Below are 20,652 nucleotides of genomic sequence, written 5' to 3'. Positions count from 1 at the left end.
GGGGACGACTGGCCTAGGCAGCACCCTCTTGCCCTGATTCCCTTAGACCAGGGATGGGGAAACTGTGGCCCTTTAAAAAAATGTTGCTGAACTCCAACTCCCATCATCCATGAGCGCTAGTCATTCTGGTTGGGAAGGGAGAAAGTGGTGCTTAAGAGTATTTTGCCATCTCAAGCTAGCCTACCTTACAGCTCTGCACAAGTTGCTGGTGGGCTGCTGTGTTCTTATTTGAAATGGCTGCATTCTGGGAGGCTGCAATGGTCTGGGTTGCAGCAGCTGCTGCTTGCTTAGCAGCAACCTGAAAAAAAAGGAAATGGAATTAAACAGAGGGTAAGAGAGACTGAGAGCGATGGGAAAATATGGGGGATTTGCTGGAGATCAGTTTCTGTAAACACACCTGTAAGTTTGTGTCTTGCAACATATATGCATACATATATTTATTTTTCAAAATGAAGAAACCCTTGGAGCATTTATTTGTGTGCAAAAGGACAGAGAGTCTGTTACTGAAAAAAATATGCAGGGCTGACCATTTGCTTGAAGTCACCCTCCCTTAACTATAAGTATATATCAGCCCCTTAATTATAAGTGTATATATATATATATATATATATATATATATATATATATATGCGCAACTGTTTTGCACATGGCTGCCTGTGGTGGATTTAGGGGTTATACTAAGGAACAAAGTAGATCCCACCAGCCTGAAGTCTGTTCACACCTGCATAAAAGTCTTGCAGTGGGTAAGAGAGGGTGATTTTGTCAGCTGGGCAGGAAAACAAAATGTCATTTTCTCTGCCCTCCAGGCTACGTTGGAGCACACCTTCGCCAACATGGTGCCCCTACAGCCCATTGCGGCTGAAGCTGATGTGATTTGTAGTTCACAGGTGGGCAACCACATTTGGTCAGAGCCAGATCTGAAAGTGGCCAACCCTCCACCTGTCAATCACCTGATGCCACATGACGGGTACAGTAAATGTAAATGCATGGCTGCAAAGGAACACTTCAGAGGGTGGTTGCGATTGCTCCTTTGCAGTTGCAGCCTCACCTTTGGTGCTGTTTGAATTTGGTACCTTTCCATACCACACAACTTTCAGCAGGGAATGGACACGTGCAGGAGTGACAGAGAACATCTAGTGCAGTGTTCCCCAACCTTGGGCCTCCAGCTGTTTTTGGCCTACAACTCCCATCATCCCTGACCACTGGCCTTGCTAGCTAGGGATGATGGGAGCTGTAGTCCAAAAACAGCTGTAGGCCCAAGGTTGGGGAACACTGATCTAGTGTACCTGATCACGGCTGAAAGTAGCACAGCAGGGTAAGGTGCCAAATTCGAGGCAAAGCCAGGGATACCAAGGTGTGTTCCTTTGCAGCTGTGGCTTCACCTGTCATGTGCCTGACATCAAGGGTTGGATGGGGAGGAGTGCTATGGCCAAAACAGCCTCACAGGTCAAGCGGGAAAGGGTGGAGGCCTCATCAGCCCCACAGTCTGCAGCTGTAGTCAAACACATCTGGAGGCCACCAGGCTGGTGGAAGTTGTGATATGCCTGATTGGAAAAGGTAAACAAGAAGAGGATCCCAGGCTCTATTCTGACCTCTAATCTGTTGACGATTTTCTTCTTGATGGCATTCTGAGCAGCTGCATTGGTGGCCACTCGCAGACCTTCAGCTGCTTCGCGAAGCCTCTGCTGCTGGTCCTCATTGTCTGGGTTTGCTGCAGCTCCCTAGCAGAATTGATCACATGCACAGACACAGAGGAAAGAGGAGAGAGAGAAAAAGAGAAAGAGAAAGAGAGAAAGTTTGAAGTGCTGCCACTTACAATATTGAAAAGGAAGACTTCTGATGCTCTACTTCAGGCATGTCCAACAGGTAGATAGTGATCTACTGGTAGATCACTGGCTCCCCCCCCCCCAAAGAAGCTCAAAAACTTTGGCTCTCCTGAAAAAAAAACTCTTCTTTGACCTGAACCCCCCAAAAGGGGGTAGATCACTGCCAGTTTTTAACACTGTAAGTAGATCGCAGTCTCTTGCCAGTTGGCCACCCCTGCTCTACTTCAAACCAGTTACAAGTAGGTATCCATGTTGGTCTGCCATAGTCAAAACAAAATAAAAAAATTCCTTCCAGTAGCACCTTAGAGACCAACTAAGTTTGTTCTTGGTAGCCATCCCTCTAATTCATCAATCCATAATTCCCCTTCTACCTGGCAAATTGTGCTGAGTACCTTTGCAGCTTCAACCATCCGGGCTGTTGAGTCAGCCAGGAGTTTCGCAGCTGCCAGAAGTTTCTTGGAGTTTTCCATGTCTATCTCTGCCTCAGCATCCGACCTCATGGCGTTCACGAGATCCGAAGTTGCTTGAGCGAGGACCCTGGCCTGCCGTACCATTTCACCTACAACAGTATCGAGTTAAAAATCTGCTTTTTATCTCTCCTTTATCCCTCAGGGTTCAGTTCAGACACATCCCTGTCCTTCCTGACCAACTCTTGTGACCAAAGCGCTGCATCCTGATGGGATGTTTGGAACACATTTGAAAAGCACCACAGGCTGTTTTAGTCACATCTATTTGTTTATGAAAACATTTTTTTGTAGCCCCTCCTCACAACTGTCTTTAGATGACAAGGTACTAAGATGAAAATGCAACTAATAACTTAGGCAGAGAGAAGAGAATTAGAAGCACCTGCATAAATCAAACTCCAGGAAAGGCATGGGAATGCAAGAGTGTGCCAAGATGTCATCTGGGGCAGGGCCGGACTGTGCTCAGAGGGGAAACAATCTCAGGGAAAGGGTGGGCCACCACAGAAAAGGCCCTACCTCCACAGGCTGTGGCAGCACCACCTGATCTCCAAATGATGGTGTCACTCTTCACAAGAACCTCCCAAGAGCTCGTAAACCTCCCATCAAATCAACTTGCCATAACAGGATCCTTTTGTTTCCGTTTAGATTGTGCAAAGTTTTGATTTTCATATTGTCAGGAAATCCCCCTCCCCACGGCAGGCAGCATCCTGGGATCGTTTGCAGTACAGGGAACCTCCTCCGTTGTTCACCAGCTCGTCATCCCCCTCCTCAGGAGGAAGCGACCATTCCTCCAGTGGGGAGGGGGAGTTGGAAGCAGGAAGTCGGCGCAGGGGCTGTGAGCAGATCGCAGAGCCTGAGCACCGAAGGGAGAGCCGGGAACAGGGACAGTTTCCCACGCTCCAAGGTAGCAGACAGGAAAGACGTGGAAGGGGGAGGCAGGGGTTCAGAATCCCGCGCCTCTTTTGCTGGACAAAGAACCGGAAGGGTTCATTCCTGGACTCTGCAGAGGGATGAGATGGACGTTTGAACTTTTGCTCCACTGTAAATATTTTGCACAATAAAGAACTTAGTTTTAGAAGTTCTGCGTTTGGCTGATTTCTCATGAGCAACCACTGAACGTACTTACACATATTAACAAATATCTGACCGTTACTCAATCTTTCACCATTCTAGACATGCTGTATTTTCACCCTCTCTCATAATACTCGAACCCAGGGAAGCCAAATGTTGGAAGATTTAAGGAGGATGAAAGGAGGTGCTCCTTCACATGGGCTGTGTAGCAATAGCTTTAAAAGAGGACTAGATAAATTCATGAAGCTATTGGTGGCAAGTGGTTTTGTACTAGGTACATAGCTGTCAACCCTCCCTGCTGTTTCTCAATGCTATAATAAGGGAATTTCCCACAAAAAAGGGAAAGGTTGACAGCTATGTCCAGGTATCTCCTCCAAATATCACTTTCTGGGAGGAATCACAAGGTGGGAGAGGCTCTGTTCTTTTTTTTCCGGGTCCTACTGGGGGCTCCCCATAATGGCACCTGGTGGTCCACTGTGGAAAGCACAGTCGGATCCAGCTGCAGGGCCCTTTGTAAGTTCTTTGAGCATGTATCTATTTCCCTAAGGACAGGGATGTAGCATTTCCAAATAATGTTCCTGAATGTACTGTAACAAACATTGCTCCTGACTTTACACCAGGGGTCAGCAAACTTTTTCAGCAGGGGGCCGGTCCACTGTCCCTCAGACCTTGTGGGGGGCCGGACTATATTTTGAAAAAAATAATAATGAGCGAATTTCTATGCCCCACAAATAACCCAGAAATGCATTTTAAATAAAAGCACACATTCTATTCATGTAAAAACACCAGGCAGGCCCCACAAATAACCCAGAGATGCATTTTAAATAAAAGGACACATTCCACTCATGTAAAAACACACTGATTCCCAGACCGTCCGCGGGCCGGATTGAGAAGGCGATTGGGCCGCATCTGGCCCCCGGGCCTTAGTTTAGGGACCCCTGCTTTACACTCATTTAGTGCTGCATATACAGTATTTATCATTGTGTGCATACAATACTTGTATCCTAGCAGGCATATTAAGTAAGTTGTACTAGGTCAACTTCACGTTCTTACCTGTGGCCTTTTATTGTTTTAAACACCACACTATTTGACCGAGGCATCATTTTATTACTGATCTATAAGCCACTTAACGGTGAAAGGCAATCTACAAATACCGGAAACAATAACAACGCCAGGCACTTAGACAGCACTGTATATAATCCTTACAAACAACCTTGTGAGGGAGGTCAAGGGCAATACTAAAACTAACCCCCCTGCACCCATTTGGCCCCAATCAAGGCTGACCTGCCGCATTCAAGCAGCTTACCAGCGTCCCCCATGGAACTGAAGATGCTCTCGGTGACACACATGATGGTGTCCGTGGCCTGGTCGTAGCGCCCAATGGGCTCCCCCCGGCTGGCGAATTGGCGGACATGCTGCAGGAGATCGTTCAAGGCCTGGCTCACCACGCTGGCGGCTGCGCTGACCTGCTTGAGCAGCTCGGAGTCGTCTGTGGCCGCCTGGCAGGCTCGGACGCAGTTTTCCACAGAACGGTCCACCAGCTTCCCGGCCTCTATCAGCTGCTCCTGACACACAGGGGAGCTGATGGTAGGGCTCACAACCTGTAACGGAAGTACAGCCGCCACGTGTTACACAGGAGAGCTGGCTGTCCCGCCCTCACTTAGTCTTGACGACAACTCTGTGTGGGAATTTAGGCCGAGAGAGGGACTGAATGTCCCAAGGACACCCAAAGAATTTTATTTATTAGATTTATATCCCGCCCTTCATCAACAGATCTCAGGGTGGTTCACAAGATAAGAATACAAGAGAAAAGCAAATCCACACAGAGACACTGTTTGTTTTGATTTATCTTGCCTGTTGGAATACATCAGAGGCTGTGAAAATATTGGAATGCGAAAACAAAGGACAATAGTTAAGATAAAAAAACCTCTGGAATTTGAAGCATGGGAAGCCTTAAATAAAATTTAAAATAATAATTCGGTTGATTTGGAACCTTTCTTGTTTTAATGATAATTGGAGAAATAATTTGGAATGTAATTTGGAATGTTTCATATGATTTTGTTGTATTGGAAACTTTAATAAATATGATTTGAAAAAAAGAATACAAGAGAAAAGCACAAATAAATAGAAACAATAACTCCCCTCCCACAAACACATTTAAAAGGCTGTAGAGTAGAATACTGATCAGCCCAAGGCCTGGTCAAAGAGGAACGTTTTCATCTTATGCCTCAAAATACACAATGAAGGCGCCAGGTGAATGTCCCTGGAGAGAGTATTCCACAAACGGGGAGCCACGGCAGAAAAGGCCTGTGTGCCTGTTTTTTTTGTAAACCACTCCATTTGAGGGGTAGGATCAATAGTATAAAACTCTGCTACACAGGATACACAGGTGGCGGTGAGAGGTCTTGGGCCTACTGCTGTCTCGCAGCCTAACCCAGAGAGAACCAATGGGGGCATCCAGATGTTGCTGGAATGCAGCTCCCATCAGCCTCGTTCAGCAGGTCCAATGGCTGCAGTCCACATTAGGACACTATCAGAATGTTGAAGGCTGTGCTAGATAGGAATAGGAATAATTTATTATTGGCCAAGTACATTTTCCAACATACTTGGAATTTGTTTCGGCTACATTGCAATGTAAACATACAGACACTGTTCCTCTCACAATACAAAGAAGCAAAGAAACACCACCCATTTGTCAACATCCATTGAGAAAACAGTTTGCACCCTCCGATGATGCTTAAATAAAAAAGCACAGGCCCAGATGTGTTCATGGATCATTGAACAATAGAGGTGGAAGGGATCCTGAGGGTCATCTAGTCCAACCCTCTGCAATGCAGTTATCACAGCTCCTGGGGGCTTTTTGTCATCTTCTCTGGGCCTCTTTCTGCCTTGTGCCAAACTCCTGTCTACAAGGAGCTACTGACCGACTATTCTGCAAGGGTTCCAACCTCCCACCGACACCAGAGTCGCACCTTTGCACAGGCCACCAGTTGAGAAGTGGAGAGGGCACACTGCGTGGCAGCAGCGATCACCCTGTTCTGCAGAACCGCGTCTTCGGCCACTTGGGCCACATTCTTGGCCTTCAACACCAACATGGCGGCGGCATTGGCGACTGCTTTGGCAAGACTCATCAACACATCCTGGAGAAGGCAGAGGGTCAAGGAAGAGATTCATGATTATTTCAGTTTTATCTCCGACACAAAGGCATCATTTTATCATCACAAAAGGTATGACAATGATAACACAGGAACCAAAGAAAGGGTTGCCATATTTTGAAGAGCATAAAATGGGACACATTTGCCAACTTCTGCTTTTAACTATGGATTGCTATGACAACTCTAGCCATGAAAAAGGGCTCCATACTGTCTACACTGACTGGCAGTGGCTCTCTAGGATTTCAGGCAGGAGACTTTTCACTGGCCTATCTGGAGATGCTGGGGATTGAACCTGAAACCCACTGCATTCAAAGCAGATGCACAACCACTGAGCTACAGCCCTTCTCCTGTTCTGAAAGCTAAAAGCCAAAACACTCTTTTTAAAATAATAATGACAGAATTTAGGCATAATGGTGTTGTTGTTGTTGTTGTTGATGATGATGATGATGATATAAAGCTAAAGGTAAGAACAGAAAATGTACTTATGGTACTGAAAACATTTATATTGGGGCCACAATATTTAATTGATTAATTGGTTACATTAACCAGTTTTAATTGACTAAAAATGGCATTCCTGATTAACAGGGCAGCTGATAAATATAAAGTAGAATTGCTTGAAAAGGCTGAACCTGAAATGCACCATCTTAAAGGAGCTATTCTCGATCATAAACAGGAGCGAAACCTCCTAGACCAATCTCCCAACCCCTTGCCCAGTGTTTGTATACCATCTAGAGAGAAAAGCAAATTAAAATGCTTCTTGCTTCAGAAATATTGCTTTACCCATACCCAATTTTTGCCCATATGCAAATTTAAATCAACAGAGCAATGGAATAATCAGCTAAAATTCATAGGGGTAACCAATTGAAAACTTATTCAGGGGAGTTGTGGCTCTGAATTACACACGCTCACAGCAATGTTCTACTCAGATCCAAGCACAGGAGATGCCCTCACCTGGAATCGTTCATCGGTTTCATTTTCTCCGATCTGTCTGAGAAGCTCGCCGCTGGCTTGCCCGATGCTCCCGGCTGCTGTCAAGACTGTCTGGCGAGGCTAGTTAGGGGGAAGAGATTATGAGGTTAAGCTACTAGGCTAATACAAGGAGGTGGGGTTCCCAGATCACTTGCTTCCCAGAACACTGACAGAGCATGTTGCTGCACAGAGCAGGCCTCTTATCCAAAATGAGCTGATCCAACTATAGTCTAAATACACAAGGCATCATCATCAGCCAGGAAATTCTTTCTTCAAGTCTCAATCTTCATCTACCCATCCTCAGTCTATTGTTAAAGCCACTTCCGCCTATCGGCAGGAGGTGGCGTTGCGGGCATCACGACCCGAGCATGCGTACAGGGGCTGAGGTTCAGCCCCTGTGCAGTTGGTAGATTCCCCATGCCCTTCCCCGATGGCTGACCAATCCGGTCAGCTAAGGGGAGGGGCTAACAGTCCCTTTAAACAGAGGCGGCGGGAATACTTCCCCCTCTCTTCTTCCTGCTCCCAGCTGCATCGGTTCTCCCGCCCACCCACCCTTTAGGTTAGGTTTTGACCTTGCTATGGACTCCGGTTGGTCGCCTCACTTGGCTGGGGGGCCTGGTAGGACTTTTTCCCATTGAGGGTTTTTTCACCTACCTCGTAGCAATTCGTCACAACTTTGGTTTTGGCGGTTAGGCATTGGATAACATCAATGGAGGTTCAAAGGGGAGGTAGCGCCATCACCTGCCCCTCATGGGAAGGGTATTCCTGTAAAAGGTTTCCGGGGGCGTGGTCCCGTCCGAAGCCTAGGGAGGTTAGGGCCAAAACCACGCCCCAACGGTGATCACGGGGGCAGTTCCCCTTGATACGCTTCAGGGGTTCTGCCCTTGGTGGTTAACCCTTCACGGACCCCCAACACCCAGGTTGGGGGTCAGATATAGTGGTTAGGATCCAATGCCTAAGCCAATACCGCTCAACATCCGTAACCAATAAAGTTGTGGCCTTTACGCCCATTTAATTCGATTCCATGTGTCTTGTGTCTTTATTCACCTGGGAGGGAGGGATATAGCCACGCAACTTTACGCCTTTTCTTCAGTCTCTTTTCCTCTGAGCTTCCTTGTCCCATCAATGCCCCTACATCACTTCTTAGGTCTTCAACCCATAAATGTGCAAGGTTTTAATCCCGTCTGAACGGACGGCTTCCCCTTCCCTCATAGAAACCAGACTGCAAAGCTGTTTGGTTCTTTGCACAACTGAACATGACTTTAACCAGTCAGCACCAGAGACTTCACTGCCACAAGTGCGAGACATTATCAATTTTCAGGAAAGCAAGAGAAAGCTATCATTGTGTAGAGGTAGGTACACAGTACTCATTCCAAACTCCTTATCCCTGCAATGCCATAATTAGGTGAACCAAAATGGCACAAAATAATGTGTAAGCTTTCAGGTTCTCAGTAACTCTTCCCAGAACTCTTTCAGAGAACTCCAAATCTTGCACACTATTTGTGAATTCTTGGTTGGCCTAAAAGGCAAATTCATGGAGGAGAAGGCTATTGATGCCTCTGCCTCCACTGTTGGGAGACAGCAATGCTTCTGAACGCCAGCTGCTGGAACCCACAGGAGGGGAGAATGACTCTTGTGCTCAGACCCTGCTTGTGAGTGTCCCACAGGCATCTGGTTGGCCAATCATTGTTGTTGTTGTTCAGTCGTTCAGTCGTGTCCGACTCTTCGTGACCCCATGGACCAGAGCACGCCAGGCACGCCTATCCTTCACTGCCTCTCGCAGTTTGGCCAAACTCATGTTAGTAGCTTCAAGAACACTGTCCAACCATCTCATCCTCTGTCGTCCCCTTCTCCAATCATAGAACTACCTTAATATGGCACTTCCTGTTTTGACTATTAGTCTTACATCCTTCAGAATAGCGAACATGAAGCAAAATTTTGGGAAAGGAGTTATCAATGTGAGCATCACCTGTATGAAATCGTGTTACACATACAGGACCCAGGATCTGAATTCCAGCAGGGAAAATATAGCTCAGGCCATCTGTAGCATAACAGAAGCCTTGCTGGGTTGCATGCGTGGACCCCTGTGCTGAAGTGAGAGCATGAGCAAATTCTGAGCATGCCCCAGTTGGTGAAATTCTGGAGAGCTCCATGGGAGAGGCAGAAAGTGTGTTAACAGCTGGTAAGTCATTTGGGGGATTGGGAGTAAGAGAAAGGCACACACAGCACACAGATTATTGGTTTCAAGACAAGATCTAGTAAGATGAAGAAGAAGAAGAAGAAGAAGAAGAAGAAGAAGAAGAGTTTGGATTTGATATCCCGCTTTTCACTACCCGAAGGAGTCTCAAAGCGGCTAACATTCTCCTTTCCCTTCCTCCACCACAACAAACACTCTGTGAGGTGAGTGGGGCTGGGAGACTTCAGAGGACTGTGACTAGCCCAAGGTCACCCAGCAGCTGCATGTGGAGGAGTGGAGACACGAACCCAGTTCCCCAGATTACAAGTCTACCGCTCTTAACCATTACACCAAGGGGATGGGCTAAGGAGAAGGCAGGAAGATTGAAACCACTAGTCAGGGCCAAAACCCTGTCTATCCCAGGGGTAGTCAATGTGGAAAATAAGAACCCAAGAAGAGCCTGCTGGATCAGGCCAATGGTCCATCCATTCCAACATCATGCTTTCACAGTGGCCAACCAGATGCCTGTGGGAACCAGCAAGCAAGACCCTAGGAACAAGAGCTCTCTGCCCTCCTTTTGTTTCCATTTGGACCACAACTGCCACCAGCTCCAGCCAGCATGGGCAATGGTGAGGGAAGGTGATAAAAGCTGAGGTCCAATGACAATTAGAGGGCACCAGGTTGGGGACATTTGACAAGAAGCACACCACATTGACTAACTCTGCTCTACCCAACCATTTAATAAGGAGCTACATCATTTTGCCATTGGGAAGTACCCTAAAAAAAAAATCCTTCCAGTAGCACCTTAGAGACCAACTAAGTTTGCACACGAAAGCTCATACCAAGAACAAACTTAGTTGGTCTCTAAGGTGCTACTGGAAGGAATTTTTATTTTATTTTGTATTTTGTTTTGACTATGGCAGACCAACACGGCTACCTACCTGTAACTGAACCTAAAAAAAAATGCAATTGTGCAATTTTTCACAGATTTCAACATATCCTTTCCCCAGTCTCTAGTGCCAGAACTCTGTGCTTATGAGTCAGTTCTGTGACTTCACCTCTCCTGACGTTGGCTCCACAGCCTTCAGCAAGTCCGACACAGCTCCTGCGAGGGTTCGGGCGGCTTTCAAGAGGTCCTCCCCACTTCCAACGTCATCATCCATTAGCGCAGCAAGAAGCTTGACACCTTTGGACATCTCAGTGAGGTTTGAAGAGATGGTGGTGATCGCACACCCCACAGCAGTGTAGTCCGTGTCAACTGGGTCACCTGCCAAACAGGAAGGATCAGCCACGGATGGGTCAGTAAATGAATAGCCCCTAAAGTCAACACAGAGACCAGCGGTTAACAAGGTTTTCTTTTCTTTTGTTTACTAAGTCACGGTTTGGGAACTTGGTGCCTTCCAAATGTTGTCGGACTACAACTCCCATCATTCCTTATAGCTGAGCACACTGGCTGGGGCTGATGGGTGTTGGACTCCAACAAACACTTGGAGGACCACAGGTTCCTTGTCCTTAGCCTATATTTCATAGAAGCCTTACTCAACCTGGTGCCCTGTTGTACTACATTTCCCATTGTCCCTCCCCACTGATCATGCTGGCCGAGGCTGATGAAAGCTGTAGTCCCAACAACTTTTGAATGGTCTCCATCTCTGCGCTAAGGTTTTAGTGCTACTGCGCTGACACTTATCATTATATCTGTATACCAGTCTTCATCCAAAGATCTCAGGGTGGTGGCACAGCATAAAATTACAGAATAAAACCACAAAGCACATAATAAAAACAAGAAGAAAACAAAACCAACCAGCTCCCCTTTATTACATAAACAGCAAGAACCCACCAAAAGCATACAAATCAACATGGCTAACCTGACCCAACAATCCCCCCCCCATGCAAACAACTCTCGCTGCAGTCAACTAAAGACAACCGACCATGGCCTGCCCCCCCCCCTTCCTCACTGCCAGGGGAAAATAATAAATGAATAGAAAGAGAACTTACCCTTGTGATGCTGACACAAGAACCTTGTGCACACACTAAGTAAAATAATACAAGCTTTACCACCCCTCCCTCTCCCCCCTCCCTTATGCTGTACACAACACTAATGTCTCACATCAAATGTAACTGATCTGTAGAAAAGACTCTACAACCTGAAAAAGAGTCAATGCACGTATTTTTGTAAACCAAGAAAATATATTTTATTTTATATTTTTAACTATGCGCTGCGTGAATAAGGCCAATGTCCAGCTTCATTGGACGACCATATATTCTAGTGTTATGAGACAGGGACAAAAACTTCTCCATCTCCACTTCCTCCAAATCTGCGATGAGAAAGATTCTTTTCTGCCTGTGACCCTGGAGAGCTGCTGCCAGTCAGAGTAAATGACACCTGAGCAATCTGGACTAATTGTCTGACCTGCTCTAAGGCAGCTTCCTACGCTCCTTAGGCTTGTACAGTTCCAAATGATGTTTTCGCATTGTCATCTGAATCCACCCATAGTCTCCCATTTCTCCCGCATTAAGGTCTGCAGCCATCTGCAGAAGGGAAGGCTCTTGAATGACCCATAAGCCAGCAGGACACTGCAGAGGAAGCTGCCAACTCACCCGCTGTAAGGTTCACAACAGAAGCCGTTCCTGCAGTGATGGCATCAACCTGAGAGTGTATTTCATGCTTGGATTCATCCACTTTGTTCTGAACCCAAACTCTGGAAGCCTAGAAAGCAACGGAAAAGGTCAGCTTCAATATGCATAGCCACCTGAAAGAAGCATCCATGAGACAGTGAAAGCGAGTATGCTCAAGTCCAGGGGTCAGCAAACTTATTCAGCAAGGGGGCCGGTCCATTGTCCCTCAGACCTTGTGGAGGGCCAAACTATCTATCTATCTATCTATCTATCTATCTATCTATCTATCTATCTATCTATCTCCATCCATCTATATGTACAGTGGTACCTCGCTGGACGAATGCCTTGCTAGAAGAAAAACTCGCTAGTCGAAAGGCATTCGCTAATGAAAGGGTGACTCGCAAGACGAATTTCCCTATGTCCGCAACTTGCAAAACGAAAACGTTTTGCGTTCCCCCCCCCCCTCCGACCGTGCTTTGCAAGATGAAATTTCCGCTATACGACAGCAGCACTCGTGGAACGAATTAATTTCGTCTTGCGAGGCACCACTGTATGTATTTGAGGGGGGGGGGTGAATGAATTCCTGTGCCCCACAAATAACCCAGAGATGCATTTTAAATAAAAGGACACATTCTACCCATGTAAAAACACAGATCCGGCCCCCAGGCCTTAGTTTGCCTACCCATGCTCAAGTCAGAGGCGGGGATTGTGTAGGAATCTGTTCAGTCTGCTTTTTTTAGTGCATAGACGTGATTCAGTAGTCCAAATTAGCTGACACATGAAGCACAACTGATGATGCATTTCTCCAGATTTTGCAATGCATTCAAGGTATGCAAAACAGTATGTATTTTACAGGAAAATGTTTATTTTACAGGAAAGTGCCTCGAAAAGTATTGAAAGATGTATATCTTAGGGGAAGCTGTGTACAATCCAAATGTGGACCATTTGTGTGGATTCTGTCAGAAAACCTACACAGAACAGGGTGCAGCAGACCTATGACTTGAGCGCCAGTGAGGCTGTAACAAGAGCTGACAAAGGGCTCGCTCACAAATGGATGAATCTGGAGGGGCACCCAACTGCATGCTGCGAATTGCCAGATTCTTGAAAGTCCTGTCAAAATTCAGCACAGGCATCTAGATGCATCAGGAAATGAGCAAACTATCACACAGCCCACTTCCATTAGGTTTCTGCTTGGACAGTTTGCTGTCTGAGGCAAAGGGTAAGATGAGACCCTCCCCTGACACCCCTCAATTTCATGTTCAGATTGAGGTTGGCCTGGCAGCTGATTCCTCTTTCAGTACTGGCAATGGGATGAGATGGCATCCCTCACGGCAGGTTATTTTTTGGGGTGCATCACCTACCATGTGCAAAGACAAATTCAAGCTGCAACAGGGGGGAATGGCAGGTGCGTGTTGCCCCCTCTCCCTCTCCCTCCCCCTCTTCCACATCTGTCTTTGCTCTGCTTAACTGGCCCCGGATTCCTGAACTGTGGGTGTCTTGCTTCTCCTCACTGCTGGCTGGGCAGCCAAACTTACCATGTCGTTTCCTAACGGTGGGAGGCTGTCCACTTCGGTCAGGTCGGCCTGGGCCTGCTGAACCGCATGCATGCTGGTGTTGATCGTTCCCATCAGGGCCTGCTGGGCAGAAGTCTAGGGAGGAAGAAGGTGGGGGGAGAAAGGTGTAAGGGGCAGTTCACAGGCAGCTCTGAGCTCTTGGGAGAGATTTTCAGAAAAACGACGCCTCATCCCCCAAGACGAGGAGTGCGCAGCAAACATAATGAGGTCAAATAATCAAGAGCAACAAAGATCAGCTGAGCGTGCTCTGAGGGATCCGTCCTGGGCAGTTCGAGGAGGAAGAGTCAAGTGAGGTTATTTTCGCCGGCGATTCTACCACAACTAAATCTGTCAACAATTGTTAGAGCAAGAGATAATATCTGCATCAGGGTGGGCAGGTGGGTGGGAGCGGCCTGTCACCGCCAGCACTATTCTAAAGCTGCCTCGGTTAGAGACAGTCACATCCTACTCAGGCAGAAGCAGGGCTGGTGAGGGTTGTGACCCAGGGGCATGTTTGGCCCCGGGGTCCAAGGCTCCCCACTGCTGGCTTGACCTTTTCCTCTTTCTGAATAAATTTGGGGAAAGCTGAGGTGGGTCGCCACCTTCCAGTACAAAGGCTGCTTGTGGTGGACGAGCCTGATGATTGTTCACAGACGAAGGACACAAACTTGGCTTTGAATCTCTTCTGGGTAAGTGACCGGAATCCTCCCAGAGTCCGGACACCGCACCAGGTTCATCAGCAAATGCTTCCAACGGCTGACTGACATTGTGCATTAAAAGGTTTTATTGAGGGAAAACTGAACAGAGGAAACATCCTGATGCTTTGATGTACCACTCAGCTGGGAATAATGATCCTTGGCTGGCAGTGGCAGTAAGAAACTGTGAACTTGTAAGTCTGTTCCTTTACAGTTCTGTCTTCAGCTCCTTAGCTTTCGGAAGCATGACATGACAGGGATGTGTCCTTGTAAGAAGCAAGTAATAAGGTGGGAAAACCAGGCTATTCAGAGTTTTAACTCCTCTGCCCCACTAACCCAAAGCACAGTTTGTGGGATGTAAACACAGAGCAGCCAAACCCAACACTGTTAGAGTGGACATGAAGGTAACTCAGTCCTCCAGGCTTAACTTCCTGTTTACCTGGACTGAGTTACAGGAACCAGAAGTAGGTGTGGTCTTACCTGGGAACAAGAACCCAAAGAAGACTCCCTTTTTGCCTTGTCCTTTGAACAAGCAGGATGCTCTCTCTCAGCCTGCAGCTGAGAGAAGCAGAGGTGAAGCCTGTTCCCATATGGAAGCAGCTTCACCGCATGTAAATAGATTTATCTAAACTTATCTGCCTCTTTGAGCCTGTACTCATGGATGAATGTAAGTAAACTCTATTATATCTAATAATCAGTACTTTGTTGTGTCTTTGCTTTTAAGAGGGAACAAGGGGAATATACCAGGAATATATATTTCTTATAGAGGCTTTAGAAAGCCTATGCAACCATTTTCCGCTGTGTTTTAAAAGGGAATGTGACTCTGCTAAGTTTGGAGCTTGCTCACACAAGCTGGGATGATATATATAAAATATATATACTCATCCACACTCCTAAACATTCCCACACAGTTGACCTTTATTGGACATTTTACAGCCAGTATCCCCAACTGAGGCACAGCTCAAGCCATGGAGCTAGCCAGAAGGACCAATGGATGGCGTGGCCTGTTATGAGGCTGGTTCCTGTGCCCCTAGCACCCTTCTGCCTGTGGCATCACTGCCCCCCCTCCCCCAATTTGTGTCTTGAAGCTCTGAAAGAGCATTTTCAGAAGGGTGAAAACCCCAGGTAAAAACCAGTAAGAGGTTACGTGTTGTTGGGAAGGATAACAAAAGACCAGGGGGTTGCTTACCAAGGGAGGCATGTGCCCTCTGTGCATTTGGCCAACGGTCACCTGCTGCTGCGGAGAAGGCATGCTGCCAACGTTGAAGGTCTCTGGCCCCGTGGAGCCTGAACGCATGACAGCTGGCAGGGCAACAGAGCCATGCTCTACTTTCCCCGTTCGGTTGAACTGCTGCTGAAAGATTGTCGACCTGCAAAGGAAAGCATGGGAAGCGACTGCAAAAAGTTGTGGATTTCCCCCCGGTTTGTTTTCACCTTGCTCCAAGAAGCTCAAGGCAGAAAAGTCGTTCTCTTGCCCTTTTTTCCTTGCAACAATCCTGTGAAGCAGGTTAGGCTGAAAACCTTTGTGGTTTAATGGGGTGCTGGAACCCAGAGTTTCCAGCCAGATTGGGTGGGGCAACACTGCATTCTAGCAATCAAAAGCCAGAAGTACTACACATACTAAACATATGCACCTTAGCTGATTTCTGATTTTAACTTGTTCATATGGTTTTCATTGTATGGTTTTATGCAAAATTGTTGTAAACATCGTCCAGCCTGGACACTGAGGTCCAGCTCCAAGGGACTTCTGGCAGTTCCTTCACTGCCAGAAGTGAGGTTACAGGGAACCAGGCAGAGGGCCTTCTTGGTAGTGGTGCCCTTCCTGTGGAACGCCCTCCTGTCAGATGTCAAGGAAATAAACAACTATCCGACTTTTAGAAGACATCTGAAGGCAGCCCTGTTTTGGGAAGTTTTCAATGTTTGAAGTTTTATTCTGTTTTTAATGTTCTGTTGAAAGCTGCTCAGAGTGGCTGGGGAAACCCAGCCAGATGGGTGGGGTAGAAATAATAAATTATTATTATTATTATTAACCATGCTGATTTTTAAATGAAGGTATGCAAATACTTTTATAAATAAAAGTGCAGTCCTTGTGTTGTACTTTTGGAGCTCAGCTACACATTGAAGGGAAGATGGACAGCATCTCACTTTTTGTTCTCATTTTTAAACAAAGCTAATATAAAATGGTACCCCAAATATTTCACCCGCATGCCTCTTTTGAGGGTGCTTCGCCTGCCTGCCACTTCTAAGTGAAGAATTCTTGTTAAGTTTCCAAGGAATTCCAAATTTCCATGGAACCATCTCAGTAAAGGGTTTTTGCTTGGTTTTGCATTAACTGGGACAATGCAATAGAAGGAAAAGCTCCACGGCCTACGGCTGCTCCTTGTTGGCTGACACACTCACACAGCCTGGGGCAGTTACAGGATAGAGGTTATGTAATTCAACACAGCAAGATTAAAGATTTTCATTTGAAATTATGTTATGCAGAACAACATACTTTTTAGGCGATACAGATTCTTCCAACATTGTGGATTCCTCATCCCCTTCCAGTCCAAAACGGTCCTTACTTTGCTTCTGCAGAACAGGAGACACCAGAGAGGACTTCAGCCGTCACCTCCTCTTTGTAAATGCAGCCCATTTTGCAAGCTAAGGGTTGCTTGTCCTGAAACACTGGGATCCACCCCTGGCTGCATCCCCACTCCAGCAGTGCATACCAACTTCCTGGACATCTTAGGAAGTGGCAATGGACTGGCACACAGAACACACAGAGCTCTGTGCTATGGAGAGACATTGCCAAGGCTAGAATTATTATTATTACTATTATTATTGAAGTGCAAAGTTCTCTGCATGCCAGCACAGCCAACATTTAAAGAAAAATAACAGCGCCTCAGCCATGGTGTTTCTGGGGTGTTTGGGGGGGGGGGCCCTGGAAGCTCCATTGCTTACTGGAACCCATGGGAGTATTGGGGAAGACGACGATATTTCAGCTGTTATCATGCCCTAACTTTCCATCCCCAGGCTAATACCACTGACCCAGCTTCACACCCAGAAATCTTTCAACAAAACCGCATGACATAGTTTCTTTCCTGACAGTCATCAGAGCATTTACCTTCTTGAGGATGATATCAATGTAACCTGCAATTAGTTGAGAGATCTGCTCCCCTTCAGTGGTTTGCACCGAGTAGTAACTTTCTTGATACTCCCCAAAATCCTAAGGAAATGAGACATTTATTATTTCTAAAGTAATTTGCCATTAGTAAGGTAAAATGGTAAAGGTCAAAGACCCCTGGACAGTCAAGTCCAGTCAAAGGCGACTATGGGGTGCGGCGCTCATCTCACTTCAGACTGAGGGAGCCAGCATTTGTCCACAGGCAGCTTTCTGGGTCATTTTTCTACCTGCATTGGTATGCTTTCGAATTGCTAGGTTGGCAGAAGCTGGGACAGAGCAATGGGAGCTCACCACCGTTGTACAGATTCGAACTGCTGACCATCCGATTAGCAAGCCCAACAGGCTGTGGTTTAGACCCCAGAGTCACCCACGTCCCACTTTACTAATAGGACCATTCTACAGATGATAAACAGAAGCCAAGTGTAAAGGCCTGAAGATGGACGAGGGAGGCTGAACAAGGTCCTCAAGAGTAACTGCCAACTCTGTTTTCATGAACTTGGCTTAATCAGACCAGGTTGTAATTTTATTTTTCTACTGGGGGCTCAATACCAAGCGCATCAGATTCCCATCTATTGGGGTGTGGGAAGGGGCCACAGCTTGTTGGGCAGCCTTGTGCCTAATAGTCCCGGGAGTAGACCCCTGGGAGCGACCTGCTTCAGGTGGCACTGCAAGGGAGGGAGAGATGAAGGCAGGAATTGGCATCTGAATGACTTAACAGTGGGTGTCCTTGACATTGGACTAAGCTGGCTATCCCTAGCCAAATGGGTTTGAAAAACTGGGAAAGTATTGGCCTTGTTGCTTCAGTGACACCAGTGGCTGCTAAATTCTGCACCAGCTGAAGTTTCTGAATCGTCTTCAGAGGCAGCCCCTCATATAAAGCTTTGCAGTAATCTAAATTTGTTGGAGTTGGAGTCCACAGGTTCCACATCCTTCCTGGAGGCCTTAAGGCCTCTGTTGAGAGGAGACTGACCATCAGGGTGGAAGCTTTGTCAACATGATGAGGTAACTCCTCCCAACCATCTCACTTCCCCCTCACAAAGAGATTACCAGAGTGAAGCTTTTTGGCGAGGCCGCCCAGCGTTTGACAGTGGTCAGCGGCCACTCCTGGAGGACCTCCTTGGTCTTTTCATCCACACGCATCACTGACTCCTTTGTGATGCCCAGCAGACGAGGGACCAGCTTGTTCTTCCCCTTCATTTTCTCCTGTGAATGAAGAATGGATGAAGAACTGAACAGCTGATGCAAGTCTCCATTCAGATTTTTTTTGGGGGGGGGGGAACTGTGGCTTGAGCTTTTGGTAGGCAAAATAAACATAAAAATCTAAGCCTGCAGTTTTGCATGCCCTGTTAGTAAGTATCACTGTTTTAAAATTACAAATTCCATTCTCTATTTCATAAATAACTTGGCTTTAATGTCTACTTTCATTTGTGTGTGTCTTTAAAAAAGAAAAAGTTTTACATTGTCTTTTGCAAACCTCTTAGGGGACTTTTATTTGAGCAGCAGCATATAATTTTTGTGAAGTAAGTTAAAAGTAAACAAACCAACAAACACTCGGAAGAACTAACCAACAGCTTAAGCTGTGCCTCTCTGCAAAGAATTATGTTATGCTCACAGTGGCTTACGATGTTTGAGAAATCGTAAAAATTAATAACTGCAGGAATTTCTTAATAAAGGCAATAAAAAAGCAACATACAGGAAACAGAGCAGCAAACGAAGAACAACATTCTATATTCTAAATGTTGCAACACAAAAACAACGAGGAAGTCTAGTCAGTTTCAACTTGGTCCTAGATGTTCAAGCCACAAATGAGCCTAGCCGGGCCGGATTTAGGTTTGATGAGGCCCTCAGCTCCTGAAGGTAACGGGGCCCTTTATATGTCCAGCTGTCCTTTGTCAACAACAAATTGTCACTGTTTTTTGTGTTGAATATATGCTATATGGTAATTTACAGACCTAATAGGTATCTAAAGCCATTTGCACATGTTGCCGTGTGACCAGTCCATGCAGAATCTAGGCACCCTATATATAGAAAGGAGCAAACCAGTGATATTTTAGGGAGCAGGCGGGGCCCATTACTTACATCATAGGAGCCTACACAACACAAAACACTGTTGCTGGTTTTATTTTATTTGTTTTTTTATCTTGTATTTTGGAAATGTACATCCAGTATTTTTTCCCCTTTCATTTTTTGGGGGCTCCCCAAGAGAGTGGGGCCCTAAGCTATAGCTTGTTTAGCTTATACATAAATCTGGCACTGGAGCCAAGGACCAAGTTAATTGGATCAAATGTCTGCCTCAGTTTCCCTAAGAAGAAGAAGAAGAGTTTGGATTTGATATCCCGCTTTATCACTACCCGAAGGAGTCTCAAAGCGGCTAACAATCTCCTTTCCCTTCCTCCCCCACAGCAAACACTCTGTGAGGTGAGTGGGGCTGAGAGACTTCAGAGAAGTGTGACTAGGCCAAGGTCACCCAGCAGCTGCATGTGGAGGAGCGGAGACGCGAACCCGGTTCACCAGATTACGAGTCTACCGCTCTTAACCACTACACCACAGTGGCTCTCTAAGAGCCACAGACCTGTTGGCAGCACCAATTAGACAGAAACCCCCCCCCCCATAGTGTTACACACAGCCCCTCTCCCGCAGCAGCTCCTTACAAGGCTCCAAGAGGCAGGGAAGGCTCCCAATGGCTAATAGCCATGATGGCTCTGCTGTGCCTCCATGGTCGGAGGCCGTATTCTTCTGAATACCAGTTGCCGGAAAGGAGAGGTCCTGCTTGTAGCATCTGACTGGCCCCTGTGAGACCAGGAGGCTGGACTCTTTGGGCCTCTGGCCCAATCCAGCAAGCTCTTCTTGTGTTCTAAGGGGGCAGGGTAGCTGGAAGCTCTCCTTCCATGGTGTTGGACGGTGGAACAAACAGTCTTGGAAGGAGGCAGGTTCTCCTTGGCTAGAGTCTTTTAAACAAAG

At 46.6% G+C, this 20,652-nt stretch overlaps 1 protein-coding gene across 2 annotated transcripts in view; it reads right to left on the bottom strand.

Moving 5' to 3' along the window:
* Positions 1-20,652, bottom strand: part of LOC117056322 (talin-2) — a 154,503-nt gene that overhangs the window by 32,257 nt on the left and 101,594 nt on the right. Inside the window, exons 10-22 of one of the 2 annotated variants that reach the window (XM_033166532.1) lie at positions 18,739-18,894; positions 17,632-17,733; positions 17,020-17,096; positions 15,715-15,895; positions 13,813-13,926; positions 12,260-12,368; positions 10,720-10,928; positions 7,468-7,566; positions 6,334-6,501; positions 4,668-4,962; positions 2,219-2,388; positions 1,593-1,721; positions 185-298 (exon numbers count right to left, since the gene is read on the bottom strand). In XM_033166532.1, coding sequence (XP_033022423.1) covers positions 185-298; positions 1,593-1,721; positions 2,219-2,388; positions 4,668-4,962; positions 6,334-6,501; positions 7,468-7,566; positions 10,720-10,928; positions 12,260-12,368; positions 13,813-13,926; positions 15,715-15,895; positions 17,020-17,096; positions 17,632-17,733; positions 18,739-18,894 — 1,923 coding nt within the window. The remainder of the gene's footprint in view (positions 1-184; positions 299-1,592; positions 1,722-2,218; positions 2,389-4,667; positions 4,963-6,333; positions 6,502-7,467; positions 7,567-10,719; positions 10,929-12,259; positions 12,369-13,812; positions 13,927-15,714; positions 15,896-17,019; positions 17,097-17,631; positions 17,734-18,738; positions 18,895-20,652) is intronic. The other variant, XM_033166533.1, reaches the window with a different exon arrangement.

Source organism: Lacerta agilis, chromosome 13, assembly GCF_009819535.1.
Source record: "Lacerta agilis isolate rLacAgi1 chromosome 13, rLacAgi1.pri, whole genome shotgun sequence".
Taxonomy (NCBI): domain Eukaryota; kingdom Metazoa; phylum Chordata; class Lepidosauria; order Squamata; family Lacertidae; genus Lacerta; species Lacerta agilis.
Note: the sequence above shows the minus strand (reverse complement) of the source record. Positions and strands in the feature narration are given on the sequence as shown.